At 42.7% G+C, this 19,499-nt stretch overlaps 1 protein-coding gene across 2 annotated transcripts in view; it reads left to right on the top strand.

The window, feature by feature from the left end:
- mpp7a (MAGUK p55 scaffold protein 7a) overlaps positions 1-19,499 on the top strand; it is a 127,442-nt gene that overhangs the window by 94,975 nt on the left and 12,968 nt on the right. The window contains exons 12-17 of one of the 2 annotated variants that reach the window (XM_029457765.1): positions 2,168-2,188; positions 2,301-2,315; positions 3,164-3,196; positions 10,547-10,717; positions 16,015-16,095; positions 19,278-19,371. In XM_029457765.1, the coding sequence (XP_029313625.1) occupies positions 2,168-2,188; positions 2,301-2,315; positions 3,164-3,196; positions 10,547-10,717; positions 16,015-16,095; positions 19,278-19,371 (415 nt within the window). The remainder of the gene's footprint in view (positions 1-2,167; positions 2,189-2,300; positions 2,316-3,163; positions 3,197-10,546; positions 10,718-16,014; positions 16,096-19,277; positions 19,372-19,499) is intronic. The other variant, XM_029457766.1, reaches the window with a different exon arrangement.

Below are 19,499 nucleotides of genomic sequence, written 5' to 3'. Positions count from 1 at the left end.
TGAACGTTCGTGTTTCTTTCCCCTCGGTACCTAGATGCGATGTCGTCATATTTCCAGATCTTAGCAATTACTATAAGTACAATGTTATCGTAAGCAATACAAAGGATAGCCAAAACTAGACCCAATTTGTAATAAACTGGTACGATCCTTTCAAAAACATAACATCTACTCGTATTTCTGTTTTTGTCATCCATCCTTTCCCTTCATTCCAACACTACCCTCATCTCACCCCTTCTGTCATCCTCTGTGGTGAATCTTTGGTATGTGGGCGACATGTGATATACCCCTAAGCGTGCATCCCTTTCCATTTGGGGGGTTGGTGTCTGCCACGAAGCATCCAGTATGGCTGGTTAGCTGACTAGCTTGACTGCACACCGAGAATGTCTGCAAAAGTCGGCGGCCTCAATCTGGGCGGCCATAGCTCCCCTGCACTCAGTAAATGATAGGCTTGGCTTCCACATACACATCAGATCATGACTTAAACTCCTTCTCACTCCTCTTCAAAATGTTTCTTTGGGCTGGCGGGTGAAATGCACTCTCAAAAACAAAAGGCAAAGGACAAGGTTTTCCACCATTTAAGCATTCTCTGATAGGCCGTGCCCTGTCGATTTACAGTCTGCAGTGTTATCGCATGGTGTTTCATTAGACTAGGAATGCTGCTGTACAAGGCTACAAGGCCATTAGGCAATGCAAACCAATCCTGTTTCAGATAGGCACCAGATGAAAGCCTTCCAGAGTGTAATAAGGGCAGCACTTGGAAGGATTTTTAGATATCTTTATCATTCTCACAGTGTCCTTGTCGTTTCCTCTTTCAAGTTTCCCCTCTGTCATCCCCCTCTACAATTACCTCTCATCCTACTCAAAATGTGGTTTAGGTGCTGGTTCAACTTAAAATGTCACATTACAGCGGGAGGGCAACATCAGTAGGAACATTGCCGTGAACACTAACATGTGAAACAAGATGTCGGATAAAGGCAGACACATTTGGCTCCACACTTCAAAACGCTCGCCGCTCTCAGACTTGATGTTTCTAGCACGGAACAACCTCTGCAGTGATCGCTCTTGACTGCTGTTTTGGCTAGTCATTAACTCCGACCGTGACGTAACATCTCCCTGAGCTGCGGTGCGCTCCAGGAAATGAACGCGGTGCTGTAAGGCGAGCTCCATGCTGTGGTAGATGGTGTTATGTATGTTTTGATTTAACCTTGTTTGGCCGAAATGGGAACACGTGAAGGGGAGGAAGCATCTATAAGTGCCTCCAAATGCTCACGGTATCTTAAACCAAAAGCACACACGAATCCTGCATCGGCTACCATTTTGAAACCATCATCTTATAGCTGTTTGGATGCCACTGTTAAATGTCTGAAGTCATTTCAAAAGCTACCTTGATTTAAAATGAACCAATTTTCTGTATAACACATCCTTGTTTCAAAATGGTCAGAATGGTCTCTTTAAACTTTGGTTCTGAACTCTCCTTTTGGAAGCTTTCGAATCTAAATATGTTTCTTTTTTGTGAAGTCCCCATGGATGCACCACAGACATGTACCCCAGACTGTGTTTCACTAGGTAACTCATATATATGTCTTCTAGCAAAATAGAAACGTTATTGAGTAGAATGTAAAAGTTCATACTTATAGTTTGATAATATACTGTAGTTCTAAGAAAAAGAACCTAGCTTTTTTCCTGGGCTTTCAACTTGGTCTTCATCAGTGGATGTAGTTTACTCGGTCACGTAACTTAGATGGAACTTGGGTTTCTGGTTACAATCTCCCTTCGAGGTACCATACTTTGTTCATGTCATGACAACAGAGCTATCTCCATGACAACTGAGCACACTTGACCAATTGATGAAGACCATGAGTTGCAGTTGAAGTCCTCGTAAAAGCTAGTAACTGGACCTTGAGTTAGTGTTTTTTGTTTTGTTTTGGTAAATGAATGTAGTAATTGTACTTTTAGACTCGATATCGATGGTATTGAGCGTTTTTCTTAAACATTGCAAAATGAAATAGAATTATGAGTTATGAGTTATTTTAAATGTTGTATTGGAAAATTAATAATCGCAAAACAATATTTTAATATGAACTTTTCCCAGTATTTCACATAGGAAATTAAGATGTTAATTCTTCTTTTTGTCATTTTTCTTCTTCTTTTGTTTTGCTCTTCTAAGATGATGTGGCTGTAGAGTTTGGTAGGTTTCCTCTTCTTTATTCTCTCATCTTGTCCCTCAACTTACTTTTTGTAATCCCAAATGTTCTCTAACTGTGACTTATTTCCATTCCTTGCTTCTATTGCACTCACAGCTGAGGAGATCGAAGGTATTACTTGTCTGACATCTCCCATTGAATAGGACATTACTAATAGGTCACTGGCTGATACAATGTGGCAATACACAAACCATAAAACCATTTGTGATTGGTTCCTCTTCATCATTTGTGTGTGTGTGTAACGAAAGGTCTACCTCTCACCTGTGGTCTCTATCCTTCCTGTTTTCATTCGGCCTGTCTTCTCACGTCAAAGCTAATCGCTAACTAACTGCGAAGAGTTTACGGGTTATTGACTCTTGCATTGTACGAAGCCTCATCTTTAACCTGCTAACTTGTCGTTTTCATTAAAGTGGACACCGTTTGGAGAATCATTTGTACACATGAACAACTCCAGTAATCTTGCGCCTTCCAAACTCACTCATAATATAAAATGATTTATAAAGTTAAAGAAAACAAACCAATCCAAAGCAATGGCCAGGGATGTAGTGGATTGTAAACCTGAATGATTACTTTTATTTATCCACAAGTTTTGTTGACGTAAATAAATGAAGAAGAATATTTTTGATTATGTTGGTAGTCATTTGCCTCATGATGCATCGGCTGGAGTTATAGTTGACCTATCTCTTATTTACCACTACATCATTGGCTATCACTCTGGACAAAGTGGACATATTTAACAGAAACTCCACCAACATTAATAACACGAACAATCTAATCAGATGTTTTTCTTATTGACTGTACCTGTATGTATTTTCTCGTGTATTTCTGTGGACTTTTACCTTTCCAGTATATGGTTAGACGGGTAAGTGCCTGTTGCTCTCTGCTGTCTGACTTTTCTCTTTAACATGATGTTATGCCTCTTTTCTGGCTTCTCTTTTCTTTTCTCTTCACATCACCAGAGGACGCTGACTATAGTAGCGGATTCCACCTAGGTGAGAGATGTTGCCTTCTGCTCTTCCTTTTTGTCCTCTGCCCTCCTGATGCATTAACAGTGAAGACAGTGGCCAAGATTGTCTTAGATTGACATGTGTCCTCTCCATTAATCCTTCCTCCACCCTTCAGCCCTTCCTTCATAGATCAGCCTTTATAGTGTGCACACAGACACTGACTAATAGTTATCTGCTTTTCATAATGTACTTGACATATTCTTCTAACTCCCAGAGTGTTTTTTTGGTTCAACTCATTCAACTTGGAGTCCCATGTAAAAACACAAAGAGTGGTTCTGGTTCACTAGCCTACGGTGTGCTATTTCTGCTCTCTCGCTGACAGCATGAGTACACTGGCAGATCATGTCATGGATTTGCAGAATGTAGTAGTTATCCTGGTGTGCCTCTGCTGTGGGTCTGAATACATCTTTGAGAATGGTTCTGGATGGATTTGGGTTAAAAAGACGGCTCGTTTTCCACGCTTTCTTCTAGAGGTCCGGCCCAGCGCCGGTCTTGTTGATGTGGTCCCGGTCAGACTTAATGACAATTACCGTGGCCCACTTTTGGTTCTGCAGCCCTTTCCAGAAGAGCTGCTTCCAATTCTCTGTCTTGTACAGAAAATGTTCCTCATCGTGTTTTTATTACCACTGTCATTTTCTTGAAAATCATAAGGTATCGTCCCTCTGGAGGACCACAGGCTGTACTAGCTGGCTCATACACTAATTCTCCGTCTGTCCATCTGCCCTTTTCTTTCGTTTCTGTCTCTTTTATTTCTCTCTGTTCCTCTCTCTGTCCCATTCTGTCTATATTCAGATGTTGAGGTCAAGAGGTGAACTGGCCTCAGAGTTCTCCCTGTACACTACACAGTTTAGACTCCAGATTTCACAGGATATCCAGTGCACACGCGAGTTTAAAAATACTGAGTTTGAGCCATGGCTGCCAAGCTCAATCAGGGTCACTTCCTACGGCCGAACTATGCCAAACACCAGTCCATTTTTTCCACTTCTCTTTGTCCCCTTCAGGCTTGCCCTTACGGTCACCCTGCCTCCTTCATGAGGTCAATGACCTCAGCCTCTCTTCTTCCTCCTCGGTACCCAAACAACATCTAGCACTCTAGCGGGTTAGCAGCATTTCTTGACTCCAGCAGCCCAGAACGAGGTTTAACTGAAAGGAGAGACCCTCAGGAGGAGGAGAAGAAAAAATATTGTGAGTTATAATAACATCTTCTCTATGCGAGTACTTGCTGCATGGCTTTTCAGCCTGTTGGATGTGGTTGTATGATTTAGAGTTGGCCCGTCCCTAAAAGTTTGAAATCTTAGAACTTACAGATGCTTTTGCAATGCTACTGAGGTTGCATGGGGAAATAAAGGAGGCGGTGGAAGGGGGTAGGTAGTTGTTGTCCTTAGGTTTTGGTTTGTTTTCCCTTCATGCCTCTCTGTGATGCAACGTCTGTAAGGTCCTTTGCCAAAAGCGATCCTTGAGCACTACTGGGGGGCGAGCAGATTCCTGTGCTCTGATGTTGCTAGATGTTAGAGCCAGCAGACTAAAGGATAAAGTCCAACTCAGGAGGAGGAAAACTGCGTCCCATGATGCCTTCTTATCAGGTCTTTCTAGACGGCAGTACTTAGAGACTTTCAATTCTTTGGAGGCAATTAAAGAACAGTTTTGACATCAATGGCATCATTCTTTTGTGCACTCGAGTCACAACAAGAAAATCCAATCACTTATAATATGATGTGAATGCCTAGGCACAGTTGACACTTAACTAACAGAATCCCAAAAGTCCCACACGGAACATCCAGAGAGAAAGACAAATGGATGGAGGGCAAGCAAGTAGTTCCAAATCAGTTAAAGCTGAACGACCGGGGGCTGGGATATCCATCAGCCCGTCACAATCCAATTATGTCCCAGTTATGGAAAAAATGGTAAAGCGTTATGAACTGAAATAAAAAATGCTCATTCCAAAATGAGATGAGTTCATCACAGGCTGCAGGTTCAATAATTGTGGACGCGCAGGAGCCAATACACTGGGATTAGTGAATTTTTCCCCATCTGTGTCCAAACTGAGGGGGAACCTTTCTTTATAAGATTGAGATATCCAACATGTTGATACTATCAAGGTATTACTTGGATGGCTTTTTTTTAGCATTAGCAACCAACCATTGTTGTTGTTAAAGTCGGAAGAGAGATGTGGAATTTCCTTAACTGGTGCTTTGTTGTAGAGCATCTTCTCTTTCTGAACATCAGACTGATGAGACAAACAGGAAAGCAATCAGTACTTTGGCACTCAGAGGTCCCCTTTGGCATGTTGATAGTGGCTTCAAGGACTCCAGTAAAAGCAGAAGTACTTGTGTGTGCGTGTTTCTTTTTGCCAACACATAAGGCATCAGGCATCGTTTTGAGACGAGACATTCCTGAACCCAAAGAGCTGTGGGATAAGACGGAGGGGAAAAACAAATAGTGCTCGACACAAATGGACCTCTTGCAGCCAAAGGTCTAGAGCTCTATTCCACCATATAAGCTTGTAACACTTGGGTTGGGTACCACTTTCCAAATGCTTAGTGCGGGGGCCGTGGAAACTACTCCCAGAATGTGTTCTCCCCAGATAACACTCTTAATGAGTTCACCACCGTGGACTGCTACACATACATATTTCAAATGTCACACCAACGACCTTCACCTTCTGATTCATTGCGTTTATTATTAGAGGAGTAAAGTACATTGACTCGGCTGAATATACAGAGCTTGGATCTGGTACTGTATGTATACATCGTTGTGATCTTGTCCAGAAACAGTGTGACGTTTGATACAATCAATTACTCTAGGATCAGCCTTGGAGCTCACTTTACTACTGTACCATAATCCTTTTCACAGATGACTGTTAACAGTTGTGTGGAGGGAGCATTTGAAGGACACACGCCTGTCTGTCTGGAAATATGTCCCCTTTTTTCTTTACACTTGCCGTCCTTTCAGCTTCCTCCTCTTGTCTCCTGATTCTTCTCCCAATTCCTTTCTTCTCGCCTCTTGATTCCTCTTCTCTCCTCTCCTGATTCCTCTCCTTATTCCTCCTCTTCTCTCCTCTCCTATCCTGATTCCTCTCCTTATTCCTCCTCTTCTCTCCTCTCCTGATTCCTCTCTTTTTCTATCCTCTCCTGATTCCTCTCCTATCCTGATTCCTCTCCTCTTTTCTCCTTATTCCTCTTCTTCTCTTCTCTCCTGATTCCTCTCCTCTTCTCTCCTCTCCTGATTCCTCTCCTTTTCTCTCCTCTCCTGTTCTCTCCTCCCCTGATTCCTCCCCTGATTCCTCCCCTGATTCCTCCCCTGATTCCTCTCCTGAGTCCTCTCCTGAGTCCTCTCCTGATTCCTCTCCTGAGTCCTCTCCTGAGTCCTCTCCTGAGTCCTCTCCTGAGTCCTCTCCTGAGTCCTCTCCTGATTCCTCTCCTCTTCTCCAGACCTTCTTGAAACCTATTGAGGCCTTTAACAGTATATTAGGTTGGCCCACATGGCGCATCTTCTGTCTTTATAAAATCTGGGCATATTTAGCCTTGACAGTCGAGCATGCTTCCTTGTATTATCCAAGCAAAGCAAATTGGTGATAAATCAAGCAGAGCAGTCCTTCTGTCTACCCCAGGCTTTTGTATTTTGTCATTATGAGCGGCAACATTCCTCTTTCTTTTATTCACTGTTGGGGTAATAATGGCTGACAGTGTGGAAAGCGTCCTCTACCTCCCCGAGCTGCCTACCATGAGCCTTCCTCAGCCCTTCCAACCAAGCCAGTAATGGGCACGCATAGTAAGGGGCGAGTGAGCCGGTAATGCTTCCCACATTTGGTGCCCACGAACGGGACTAAGTGTTACAGCGTTAAACCGCAGCGTGCGGCATCTAGCCACGAGCATAATGCTCACTTAATCCCCAGCTGCCATGCGTGGTTAATTCCATAGATGTCGTCTCCATTAGTCCAAAAGGAGAGAGGGCCCCCGCCGGGAGAGCAAGGATGGCACTAGAGCTGTCAGCACAGTCTCCTGTAGTTAGGCCACGGGCCTCAGACGCCGGCCCACACGGCACCGGTGCCTTGCAACAGGTGGTTTCACTATGAGCCTTTTCCTTTTTGCTCCACCACACGTTTTCTCTCTCCCTCTCTGCACAAAATGAAGTTTGACTGGAGGGAAAATGTCATTTTGTATTCTTCTCCGTGTTGTCATCTTGATGATTGCCTACGAGTGATGTCTGGAAGACCTGATGCTTGATTTCTCAGGCTTCTCTTCTTTCACACGGCAGTTGGCAAATGCACGACTTGAGTCTTTTTTAATCATCCGGTTTTTTTTTGTTTTTTTTTATGGACATTTGTCTTCCTGCACTGTTCTCTTTATACAGTTGTAGACATTTTCTTAACAGGTGCAGATTTGTAGCAATGCACAGGATGTTAGTGTCCGAGTGGGCAGTTTGCATTCACAGTTTGCAGAAGTCTCCGGGCGCTTTCTTTATGCACATGCTGAATTTCCTACGTGGCTGTTAGATATTATCACACTGGAAAATGGGCTTGCAGGACTGCTGGCAACGTGTGTGTGTGTGTGTGTGTGTGTGTGTGTGTGTGTGTGTGTGTGTGTGTGTGTGTGTGTGTGTGTGTGTGTGTGTGTGTGTGTGTGTGTGTGTGTGTGTGTGTGTTGTGTGTGTCACAGCTTATGTTTACACTACGTTAAATATCACTCATCTTTTTGTCCTCCACTTTTTTTCATGTTTCTGTTTTGCTGAAAGGACTTTAAATCAAAGTGTCCCTGTGTGTGGGTGTGTGTGTAAAAAAGAGTGGGAGACGGTGTGTGCGTTTTGGCAATTATCCAGTCACAGCCTGGTGCACACCATTAGGATGTGCGTGCATTTGTGGGACTTAAGCAAGGAAACTTTAACTCCATACCCCAAAACACACAACTCTTTTGCAAGAAAAACACACCAGGACGCTGCCACTATGCAGCTCTAATTCCAGGGAAATTCAAAACAGATATATGGTCAACAAATGTGATTCAATCTGTCAAACCATTAAAATAGGTATTGGATCGCAGTGCCACACGCATCATACATTCCTTTTATGCTAGTAAGCGTTATGGATCATCCTGTGACAAACATGTTGGTGTTCCAACATACTCAAGGCTTTTCATGACAAACAGGCATGCTGTCTGCGGCTGAACAGGATTTGAATCATTCCTTAATTCTGGATCAAATTCATTTCCATCCCCTCTGTCTAATTCAGGCTCCGTCAGTGCCGAAGATGAGACAATTGTTTGGATGTTTTTGGCGAGGGATGGGATGCTGCTCGCTGCTAAATGACGCTTTGATTTATCTACCCTTAGGCAGCGCTAGAGGGAAGGGCAGGAGAATTCTCCATCATTACTTGGATGGAGCTGTCTAGAAAGTTTTAGGTGATCTTGAGAGGCACTACATTACTGAGGGACGAGCGATTTATCAACCCTGTGCACCTGCCTACCCTGTGGAAAGTAGAGGAGCTTGCCAACGACCTCAGCCAGTGAGATGGAACTTGTCATACTCTGCGACAGATAAAATGAATGACTATCATAGTATTACTTCAGCCTAATTAGCCAGTTGAGTTCACATTGTGATAAATGTTGACCAGAGTGGGTTTTTTGGGTTTGAACTTCCTGACAATGAACTGCTAGCTTTGAATTGGATATCGCTAACATTACACTTTTAATGTTTATTGTAATGATGTCAACCCCTGTGGATATTGGTTACAGTTCTTTGCAGGAGAAATGCAGATGAGCGGTGTATGTTTTCCACTGTGTGGCAGAGGCTAATACTTTCTGGGTGAGGGTGGGGGCAGGGGGGGGTGAGGGTGCTGAATGAGTAGATTAACCACAGGAGGAATGGCACAGACAAAGTAAGCCGCAGCTTGCCCACAGTGGAACAAAGTGGCCCTAAATGTTCAATGTAACACTATATTCGGGCGCGTGTATACCCTCATACGTATACACAAGCTGATGCAAAAACATTATTATTCTGCTCCAATGACTTACAGTGTGTTTCATTTGTAACTCAGCATAGGTCGGTAGTTCCATCACTTATTAAGGGACTGTTTGGAAAATAAAAAGCTGAGAAGAATGCAGTCTCTCTCTGCATGTCTGCACAGTGGTTTGAAAATGTTGTGGAAAGTATTAAGGGGGCGTTGTTGTAGAGCTGTTTCATCTCCTGATTCGTCTCCCAGTCCATACTTTTCATGCTAATCTTTCATCATATTTTTCCTGTTCATTAAATACTGATTAAAAACTGTAACAATAAAAAGAGAAGGCAGAAAACAACCCAATGGTCTGTAAGCAGAAATGAGTTAAAATAAGAAATGAAACGTCATGTGTTCTGGAGATTTACTTATTTTTTAGGTTCGACCTAAATCTGTCAAGAGTATGAAACCGTAGTCCTCAAATTAGGGGTAAATGTCTTCTTTTGATTCTGTCATAGATTATCAGATCGAGGCGCTCACGCTGTTGGATCGGTATGTTAAGAAGCCTTTGTGACGGCAGTCCAAGGACACGGCGTACACAATAAACCAATCAGACATGACGGCTGATGTAAAGCGACCTGCACACACGGGGCAACCTTTCCTTTGTGGCCAGCCGAGAACACTACATGCACACGCATATGTAGACGCACACATGCCTCACCACTTTCTGCAATTGCAGTGTTGAATGAATTACAAATCATAGCCTGACATTAATTACATGAAAAGAACATCTAGTTTCTTCCATTTCATACAATGAACTCTTGAGAGACCACAAGATTCAAGACAAACGTAAAAAAGGATGAGTCATACCTATCTTGACTTAGAAAAAGCAATATAGTAGAGAAAACAATGATGTTATATATATATATATATATATATATATATATATATATATATATATATATATATATATATATATATATATATATATATATATATATATAACCCTTAAAAGAAAAGAAGACGATTAAAATCCTACATGTCACCAGAGGAAAATGTGAATAAATGTTTCAGTTTGAGATCTTAGGAAACTGTTTGGCTGGGTGTTCCGCTCTTCTTCTTTCACCTACAGCAAAAATAGCTGTCATAAAACTGAGCTGCACGATGCAATATGAGGTATTGGACATGGGGCTGTGGAGTGTGTTTGCCAAGACGCTGAAACGACTATAAATCGAATAGCACAGCTGCGGCCTTGTGTGTACATCCATGTGTCTGAATTTTAAAAACCCTCGTAGACACACATACTGACGCAAACCTTTTTTTTTTGGGATGGGGGGGATGTACTATAGATTAATGTGTCTCTTTCTGTCTCGTCTCCCTTCCTCTCTCCTTTTTATCCCGACCTCCAGCTGGGTTCAGGAGAAGCTTCCGTCTGAGCAGGAAGGACAAGAAGACCAACAAGTCCATGTACGAGTGTAAGAAGAGTGAAATGTACGACATGGCCGACGTTCCCACGTACGAGGAGGTCACCCCGTACCGCAGGCAGAGTGGGGCTAAACACAGCCTGGTGATCCTAGTAGGTGAGTAGAGAGCGGGCGATGTCACTACTTAACCTCACATTTTGTTTTTGCGTTTGAAAGGGCTCTATTGCTGCTGAAGTTGGCACTGTAGATTTTTAATAAAAATCCTCTCCCCCAAGCATGGTGACACACACTGACGACACAAACGACTGTGACTCAGAGTTTTGCAGCTCTAGAATCCCCGGATGGCCTGGCCTTGCCCTCACACGACCCCCAATCCAGAAATTAGCTTCCCAATGCAGGGACTCGCCAGGAGTCATCCCGGGCCTCCTTAATTTAGACTTGTAGCACTCCGAGGAATCGACAGAGCAGACCTCGTATTAATCCGGCACATTTAGTACTTTCATTTACAGCACTTCAATCTCAATGTCCTTTCAATTTGTCGAGCCCATGGAATTGTTAACACTTGCCTCAAGAAGCGGGTGTTACAAAGCCCTTCCAAAGAGCTTTATAACGTGCCATGGTCTTGAAATGAATTTAGTGGCTTCTCATTCTGTATTTGTGGTTGGAAGACGAGCGTTGCCAGTGAATGGCGGAACAATATGCTTCGCCAGGTGCAACAGTAAAGACCTAAATCTTTCCCAGGACCGACTGTATCATCAGTGAGCCTTTCCACATATTCCTTTTTTTTAGGTTTTGTTACTCCATCATGACAAAAAATGACAAGAATGTCCCAGAAACAGATGGAAGGAAAACATTCCCTAAATTTTCGGTTTGATTCCTTCCAATCTATTTCCATTCATCAAGCAGAGAAATGTACTCAAGTCAGTTCCAGTCTTCATCTTTTCATTTCACAATTTCTGACAGCGGATTTTAAACATTTGTAAGGTTAATCTAAAAACGAACACCACTGGCATCAAGGCCTCGCTCTTTCCTTTTTTTTTCACTCTCACGCATGCTCTCTGCAGAGTTGTGTTCCTAGCCTGATTGACCAGGCCTTGGTTCACTTAAATACGGCACACAGAGCATGGACTTCATCAGGCGTGTTGCTAATTAGCGAGCCCATTTTCCTGCCAGCATGTCACAGTCTTACACAGAGGATGCTGAACCTCTCCCACCTGTCACGCTAATGTAAATATTTTCAATTAACATCCATAATTTCGAGGACAACCTATGGACAATTTCACACGTAATGAAGCGGAGGGCCATGGAAAGATCTGCTTTATGTTTCTCTGCCTCCCTCTCTCCTTCTTCCTTTCCCCCGAGTCTCTTGATTTTTCTTATTCTAAATCTTTTCTCGCCGATGCTTTTTCTCTGTAACTGCTCTTTCCTTTTTTTTTCAGGGGTGAGACACTTCATTCCTCAATATAAGGGCTTGTGTTTTCAACACTCTAAATTTAATCTATTAAAGCAAGTTGATTTGTTTAGAAATTCAACAACGCAACAGCACCAACTTCAAACCTGTAGTCTGGCCATTTTCAATTTTCACCCTAGAAATTGACCATTCACAGCGCATATGCAGTTTACAATAACAATGGCAGACACACCGTTGATTTTTAAACATCAACGAGTCAACAATGTGTCCTTGATTTCAGACAGGCAGACAAAAGCAGTCGTGTCATTTGTAAGAGGAGACAGTGGATTTTGTCACTAGCAAATTTTAGCAGCTGTAGCTAGCTAGCTGATTAGGCTAACACAACTTCCATGAATTGCTTGAATATGGTGTATCTGGCTGACTTTTTAATGTTTCCACTCATGCTAAAACAACCCTCCACCCTGACATAACGTCAGCCCTGCACTACCCCCCCTACACACACACACACACACAGACCACCATTAATTTCAAACATCCCCCTCTCCCAAAGCTTTTCAGGAATGCCTTAAGGCGTTTCCATATTAATGTAGACGCACGGGTCCACAGTACCCTCTAATGAATGACCTGGTGCCCACCTTTCGCACAGTGTCTGATATCTATTTCAAACACAAATCAAGATGCTTATCTGGGTTTTTCATACATTTAAAATCACACAGCCAATGAAAATATATTTTTACATACTGCATGCACAGTTTGACATAACCACTGATGGTTTTGAAAGCAATCTGATTATTTAACCTGACAAAATGATGTGCTGATTTCCACATTTCCTTGTAACTTGACACACTGAACTTAGTCAGATTTTGATGAATTGGAAGCATTAAGTTTGGGGTTTAGCCCTAACTTATTCCATATACACCGACGCCTAAGTGAATGTTTATGTAGTATCCAAATATATAAAATTAGGACTCTATTTCAACTCCTGTTGAAAAAGCAGTAGCAGTGCATTGTAAATGATCTGTGGTTACCACATTGCACCACTGTCATCCTTTAAATGTGGTAGTAGCACAGCCAGCACTATGAGTAGTGCTGTAATACACCCTGCCCTGGATGTGAGGCAGGCCAGGAGGTTTGAGGCTGGGTCTAGGCTCTGGGGCCCAACGCCGGGCCTTGTCGGGCCTGGCCTCGGCCTCTCCGCACAGACTGCAAGCAATGTGCTCCACGCTTGGCCTGGATGTTATTAAGCTTGCGATATTAAAAGCAACTTCTCTAATGAGTGCGGTAATGAAATCTGACACTTTTACTGGTACAGCAATCCACAAAGGCCAGAAGTACCGCAAGAGGGCCAGCGAGAGACACAAACGGAGGGAGAGAAAAACACATAAACACAATGTAAATAAGGCAGCTTCGTCCAAAAGATTAGTTATACCTTTTTTTTTTAATTGTGGCATTCAAATTTATAACGTTGCTGTTGTATTGGGGCATTGTTAAAGACAAAAACAATGCACAAAGAGGTGGCGTGTTTAAGGTCAGACGGTGGAAAGGGACCATAGGGCACAGCTTCTGCTTGTAAAAGACCTGGTGGTGGTCCTGTTGGGCCCCCTTGGCAGGCAGTGGTACAGCTGGAATAAACTTTAATCGCCATCTGAGGTAGACTGATGAAGGTCTGCTGCCATGCATCATTGATATCACAAGTGGCAAGCAGGGGAGCGATGTATAAGGTGAAAATGTTTTTACGAGCGTGCAGAAGTGGGGCCGTTACTCATACCAAGGGTAGCAGAAACGTCTCTGTTGGTCCCCTGTGCCCGGGTCCTGATATCAACGCTCATATTCAAGCAAACAAGCTTGTGTGGAGGTTTGTGGCCTGCCGGGAGGACTGTCTGCACCACTGTGATAGGGCTCATAAAAGAGCCTCTTTTACCACGCTCTGCCACCTTCGGCACCTACAACAACATTGGTCCACAGCCTTGTTCAAACAGCACCGCTGCATTCCTCCCGCGATCCCGAAACAAATTCAAAATGAACTCCATTTCCTCATCTTAATAAATCACCCTAGCTCTCAACCCCCAGGTACTCCAACTTTTTTTTTTTCTTCACTGAAAAACTCCCTCTCCCAAGCTAAGATTGATCGCTGTCTTCGCTTGGCCATGTGCTTGTTTATGAGAGACGGTAACCACAGAATGCCTCACGCCGTCGGCCCAAAGAGGGTCGGGATATTTTTCTCGGGTTTTTTTTCTTCTTTTTTGAATTCACAGTGTAAGCGGGCTGAGGAAACAGCTTTTATCACTTACAGCAGACGCACAATAGGACCCGAACCATGTGTTAGTGGGTGCAGAAGTAAAAGGAAAGCATGGGGCGTGAATTTGTCTGTGTGTGAAGGCTTCCAGTGTTCAGAGATTAAGCTTAAAAGAACCTTTTTGTCCACACCTATTTATCAGGTTGTGGATCACTCCGAAGCCTTTTCCGCCTCACACCAGATGAAATGTAGAGGAGAAGTGAAGATAGCAGGAGAGGAAACAGGAGCCCTCTTTCTCTTTAGAAATACAAAGCTTGTCTTTTTCTCTCTCTCCCTCTCTTTCCACCTCATCCGCATCGCTGAGTGAACTCATTGTCCGTTTGTTTTAGAGGAGCGGCCTGCTAAACACATTTGCCTGGAGAAATGAATTTCCAATAGGGTTTGATGCGATTGTAGTGCCTGCCCAGAACGCCAGGCATGCGAGGAATCTCGAGCCCAGATCAAGCGCTGTCTCTAACTGTCCACACACTGCAGGGCTGTGGTAAAACACTGAAACGCCGAGCCATGCACTTGTTGTTCTAAAACTGATTTCTTGTGCAGTTTGTTGGACAATTGATGCCAGTACAGTTCAACTGGGGAGGATGTCGCACCCATGTCACAACAACCAAAATACTGGAGAGACGTAAATGATGAAAAGAGACAGAAGGGGAAACGTGTAAAAGAAGAGAGAACATTTGGATATTGATTCAGTGATTTCCACCAAACCAAAACCAGTGTAAACGAGTTTCTGCCATATGTTTTTGTGTTCCTTAATATCAAAATTAAATTACTTTGCTCAGTTTGATTGAACTTGACCATCTCCACATGTTGGAGAGTTGGCTATTAAGTGCTCAGCTTTTTTAGCCACACATGAATCAATAGTCAATTCTCCAATAGTATCTCCTGCCTTCCCCTCTCCAACTCAGATTTCCCGCTGGAGATGTGATGGAAAGTCCAGCTGACTTTCAACAAAATGGTGAAAAAGGCTTCCCCCTAACCCTAACCTCTACTATGTACCTACATTGCAGGTTTAATGTTCTCCCAAAATCCAATGAGAGAGAAACTGGTTAAAAATGACCTGTAACTGTAGAGTCCCCGTGGCTTTGTCTTATGAAAACAATTATCCTCGCTCCAAAGGCTTTTACTTAGTTGATTGTGTTTTAATAGAATATTACATTAAATATACAATTCAATATGACATAACTAAACACTGAAAAAACAACTTTCTGAGAAAAACAAACTGTGACACTGGTCTTGAAGTACAGTAAGCATAGAAACAGAAAAATATAAGATAAGGTTTGATAAAAAAAACTTTATTGATCCCAGAGCTACAGACAAGAGGTAAGAAGTAATATTTGCGTTAAATTGATAAATAAATAAAAGACATTTTCGAAATTAGGTTTGAAACATAGGGACAATATACATAATAATATATGAAAGTACAAAGTAATATACTAATATAATACAATATCAAATAAAATAGTGTTAGGCATGCACCTACTTCTTCTACCACAACTCTCATAGTAACAAGAATACTGGTAATTTAATCGTGGACCAGGTGCAGGCTTATTGTTGTAATGTACTCTAATGTAGTATTTACTTTTATTTAAAGGGACACTCACACAAAATGAAAATTGTGGCTCTGAATCTACACTGAAGAGTGGAAGACCTTCAGCATGGCAGCCCAGTCTCTCTGGCCTGATTGGAGAGGCGGTGATGGATTCTGTGACTTCTGTAATGTTTTACGATGCGTTTGTGTTTGTGCAGGACCCGCGGGAGTCGGCTTGAATGAGCTCAAGAGGAAACTGTTGATCTCAGACCCCCAGCACTTCAATGTGACCATCCCACGTAAGTACTCTCCCCTCCACATCGCATCTCCCAGTAGCTTCCATGTCTCTTTATGGGCATATAGCTTTTCAAGGGATAGAAAACACATTCTGCATTCACAGCAACTTATTAGAAAGCCAGGTTGCACTGTGGGACATATTGTAGGTTGAACTACACGTACAGTAATTATGTTCCACCTACAATAAAAACATTTAAAATTACGTCATATAGTAAATATTCAAAATGCTACATTTTGTATAAAGGTCAAAGTCATAGAATCCCAAAACAAATATTATCATTTTTTGCTTTAAAGCATTATTAATGCTTATTCTATAGTTGTGTCTCTATTTGATCTGACTTAGGACAGAATATATGAAAAAGCAAATGTTATTTTTATATTTTATCTTTAGATCTGGCCTCTTTTTACTGCAGAACAAGTTAAAATGTTGAGGTTGAAATACATTTTTGTAGATTTTATTCTTTGGTATTTTTGTAATGAGTTGTCACAAGGCCACTGCTGCACCCAAGCAAAAACCTTCTGTAAACATGTCTTACAGTAAGTGACCTCAGAAGAACTTACCGTAAACATCGAGATGCTCAGAAAGATAGACTAAGCATAAAAGATTGGTGGTGTTGGAAGGACCCTCCTCAAACATTAAATAACTTGACACTACAGCTCTGTTGTCATGGGGATAAGTCACCTCCCTCTCTACTCCTCTCAATCCACATGTGCCAAAGAAGCCTCTAGTACACCTGTCCACTGAAACAAACACGTTGGAAACACATTCTCAGAGAAATGTAAGCGCACAAGATGCAAAATCAAATTCCGACTGTTTTTTTTTCTAGCAACAAATCAAAATAATCACATGAGGTGAAGGATGTTTAGCTTACATGTTCCAGTGTGTGAGAGGGCTTGTGCTGTTTGAGCGATAAAGGTCCAGTCTGACACACACACACATACACACACACACACATACATACACACACACACACACACACACACACACACACACACACACACACACACACACACACACACACACACACACACACACACACACACACACACAGTTAAAGGGAGCTGTCTGGCAGTGAGTAACATCCAGGGCACGGCGGGTCCTCTCAAGGCCCAGGCAGTTGTTTCTCCTCCTGTGTAATTGTCAGCTTTTCACAGTCTGCCTGACGAGCTCCGAATGATGGAGGAAACTGCGTTTTTCTATCTCTTGAAGACATGCCATTCCACTGCTTCATGAATTGGCACCGAGCTACTTCGCTCTCCTTTTCTTTCTCGGCTTATTTATCACTTTCTTTCTGTATTTTTCAGTCTCGTTCCTCCGCTGCCTCCTCCCTTTTTTGTCCTTATAAGGACCCAACGACAGCTTGCTATAATTCTGAACGCAATCCAAACGACTAGCTCTCCAAACTGTTTTGTGTTTTTTTTCGCAGTTCTGAGAGATGTCCCAAAGCCAGCACATTGGCACAAATGCATCTTTTTGATTTATACAGTTAAGCAGGGAAATGGCGTTAGTAATTGCGTAGTTACCACTTGGGGCTTGGAGGGGAACTGCAACATGACTTAAAATTAGAACTATGAGGAACGCTGATATTAATTGCCGTATTTGCTACATGCCGTGTGGCATAATGGATGTGTCCCAGTCGAAGTCTGACACTTGAAATGTCCCTGGTATTAAAATCCCATCGGTGGGGCCTTTTTTCCACTAGGCATGTTAATTGTTCTCAAATGTGACCTGTGAGGCTGTGTTTAATAGAGCCCAGGCAGCCTGATTCAGACTGTATAGAAGACGTATGGCGCAAGTCCTGGCTCTCATTGAGAGGAAAGAGACTCGGAAAGTATCTCGTCTCCCTCCTTTTTAATGTTTGATTGCTGCCAATGGACACATGGATGTGTTTAACACTTGCTGTTGTTTCGGATTAAGCCTGAAAGCGTTACCCCTTTTTTTTGTTAATTCGAAAACCGGAGCTTTTGGAGACCACCGGCTTGTGGCCCCGGTTAATTTTTAGATTTTTTTTTCTCCCTCTGCTTGTCGCTGTAAAATGGAAACCAGCCGTCTAAGAAACACAAGGAGCATTGCAATAAGCCATTAGAGTAGAGGGGTTAAACATTTTGATTCCAATCCAAGTTTACTGATATTTTCCATGATTTGGGATTGAACGGATGCACATTCTTTTGTTGCACTGTAATTATTTTCTGTGCCACGAAATGGATGCCAAAATAACGCATGGTGGATGGTGTTGGTCGAACTACCAAGGGACTGTTTGGCTGCGTCTTACACGTTTCTGAACAGGAGATATAAGTATATGTTATCTTATGACAAGGCTGTTTTGGCCTCGTGTTTTTCCTACTGTTGTCTGGGGCTGACGACAGAAAGTCATTGATCTTCTTTGCTGTCCTCTCCACCACAGTTGGATTTATGGCTGTCTTTCCTTCTCAAGCAAGTGACACATTGTATAAATCACACCATTGGTTTTCCATGAACCCTGTAGATCAGTCTGGACCATATGAAGGAAAGGCACTGGTCCACTAGCGGGGCACAGCTTAAACACATGCTGACAAGAAGAACAACTCAGTCATAGCAGAGTAAAGCAGTTGGCAGTTTTGGTTGCAGGTGATAAAAGTTTAATAGTTTGTTTTGGAGCTGGTTGGAGTGTCTGACGGGTGTACTCCGTCCCCTCTGACCTTTTTGAAGCACTGAAAGGAGCCAGAGTGAGTCGACCCCTTGACCCTTACAAATCCTCCAGCGCTGCCTGCTCACGTGCCGCCCCCACCGCCCATTTTACAGCGAAGCTTTTATGGTTTATGGCCAAGTAAATGTAGAGACTTGATGTTAATGAGAGCTCCCAAACTCAATTACCTTACAGCAGCTAACGGCGGCGGCTAATGCCACGGCTTCTGTTTCTACAGGCACTGCAGCCACATTACAAGAGACACATTTAATAAGACACAGTAAACCTCTGCAGAATGTCACTTAAGTGTCTGAGTTTAGTGCTGCAGCACTACAGGTTGTGTATTTTATAGTGCTATTACACAATAATATATACAAGGGTTGGCATGGCCCAGCGTGCTGTGTTTCAGACTTCCAGCGATGTTAATAAGGGGCTCAGTTCAGATGCTTTCAGCCCCAACAGTGAGTCAGACAGTCTGGGTTTGAGGTAATCACTATTTTTCTTCTCCTCTCTCTCAGACACCAGTCGGGCCAAGAAGAACCAGGAGAGCGACGGCGTGGAATACCACTTCATCTCCAAACATCTCTTCGAGACAGATATCCACAATAACAAGTAGGTACAACAGAAAAACACAAATGGCCGACCCAATAAACTGTTAAACCTTCAGATTCTAACTTAATACAGTGGACATGGATTCCTAAAAACTTTTTTAAAAACTCCTATAAATTTCCAATGAAAAC

This window comes from Cottoperca gobio, chromosome 20, assembly GCF_900634415.1.
Source record: "Cottoperca gobio chromosome 20, fCotGob3.1, whole genome shotgun sequence".
NCBI lineage: Eukaryota > Metazoa > Chordata > Actinopteri > Perciformes > Bovichtidae > Cottoperca > Cottoperca gobio.
Note: the sequence above shows the minus strand (reverse complement) of the source record. Positions and strands in the feature narration are given on the sequence as shown.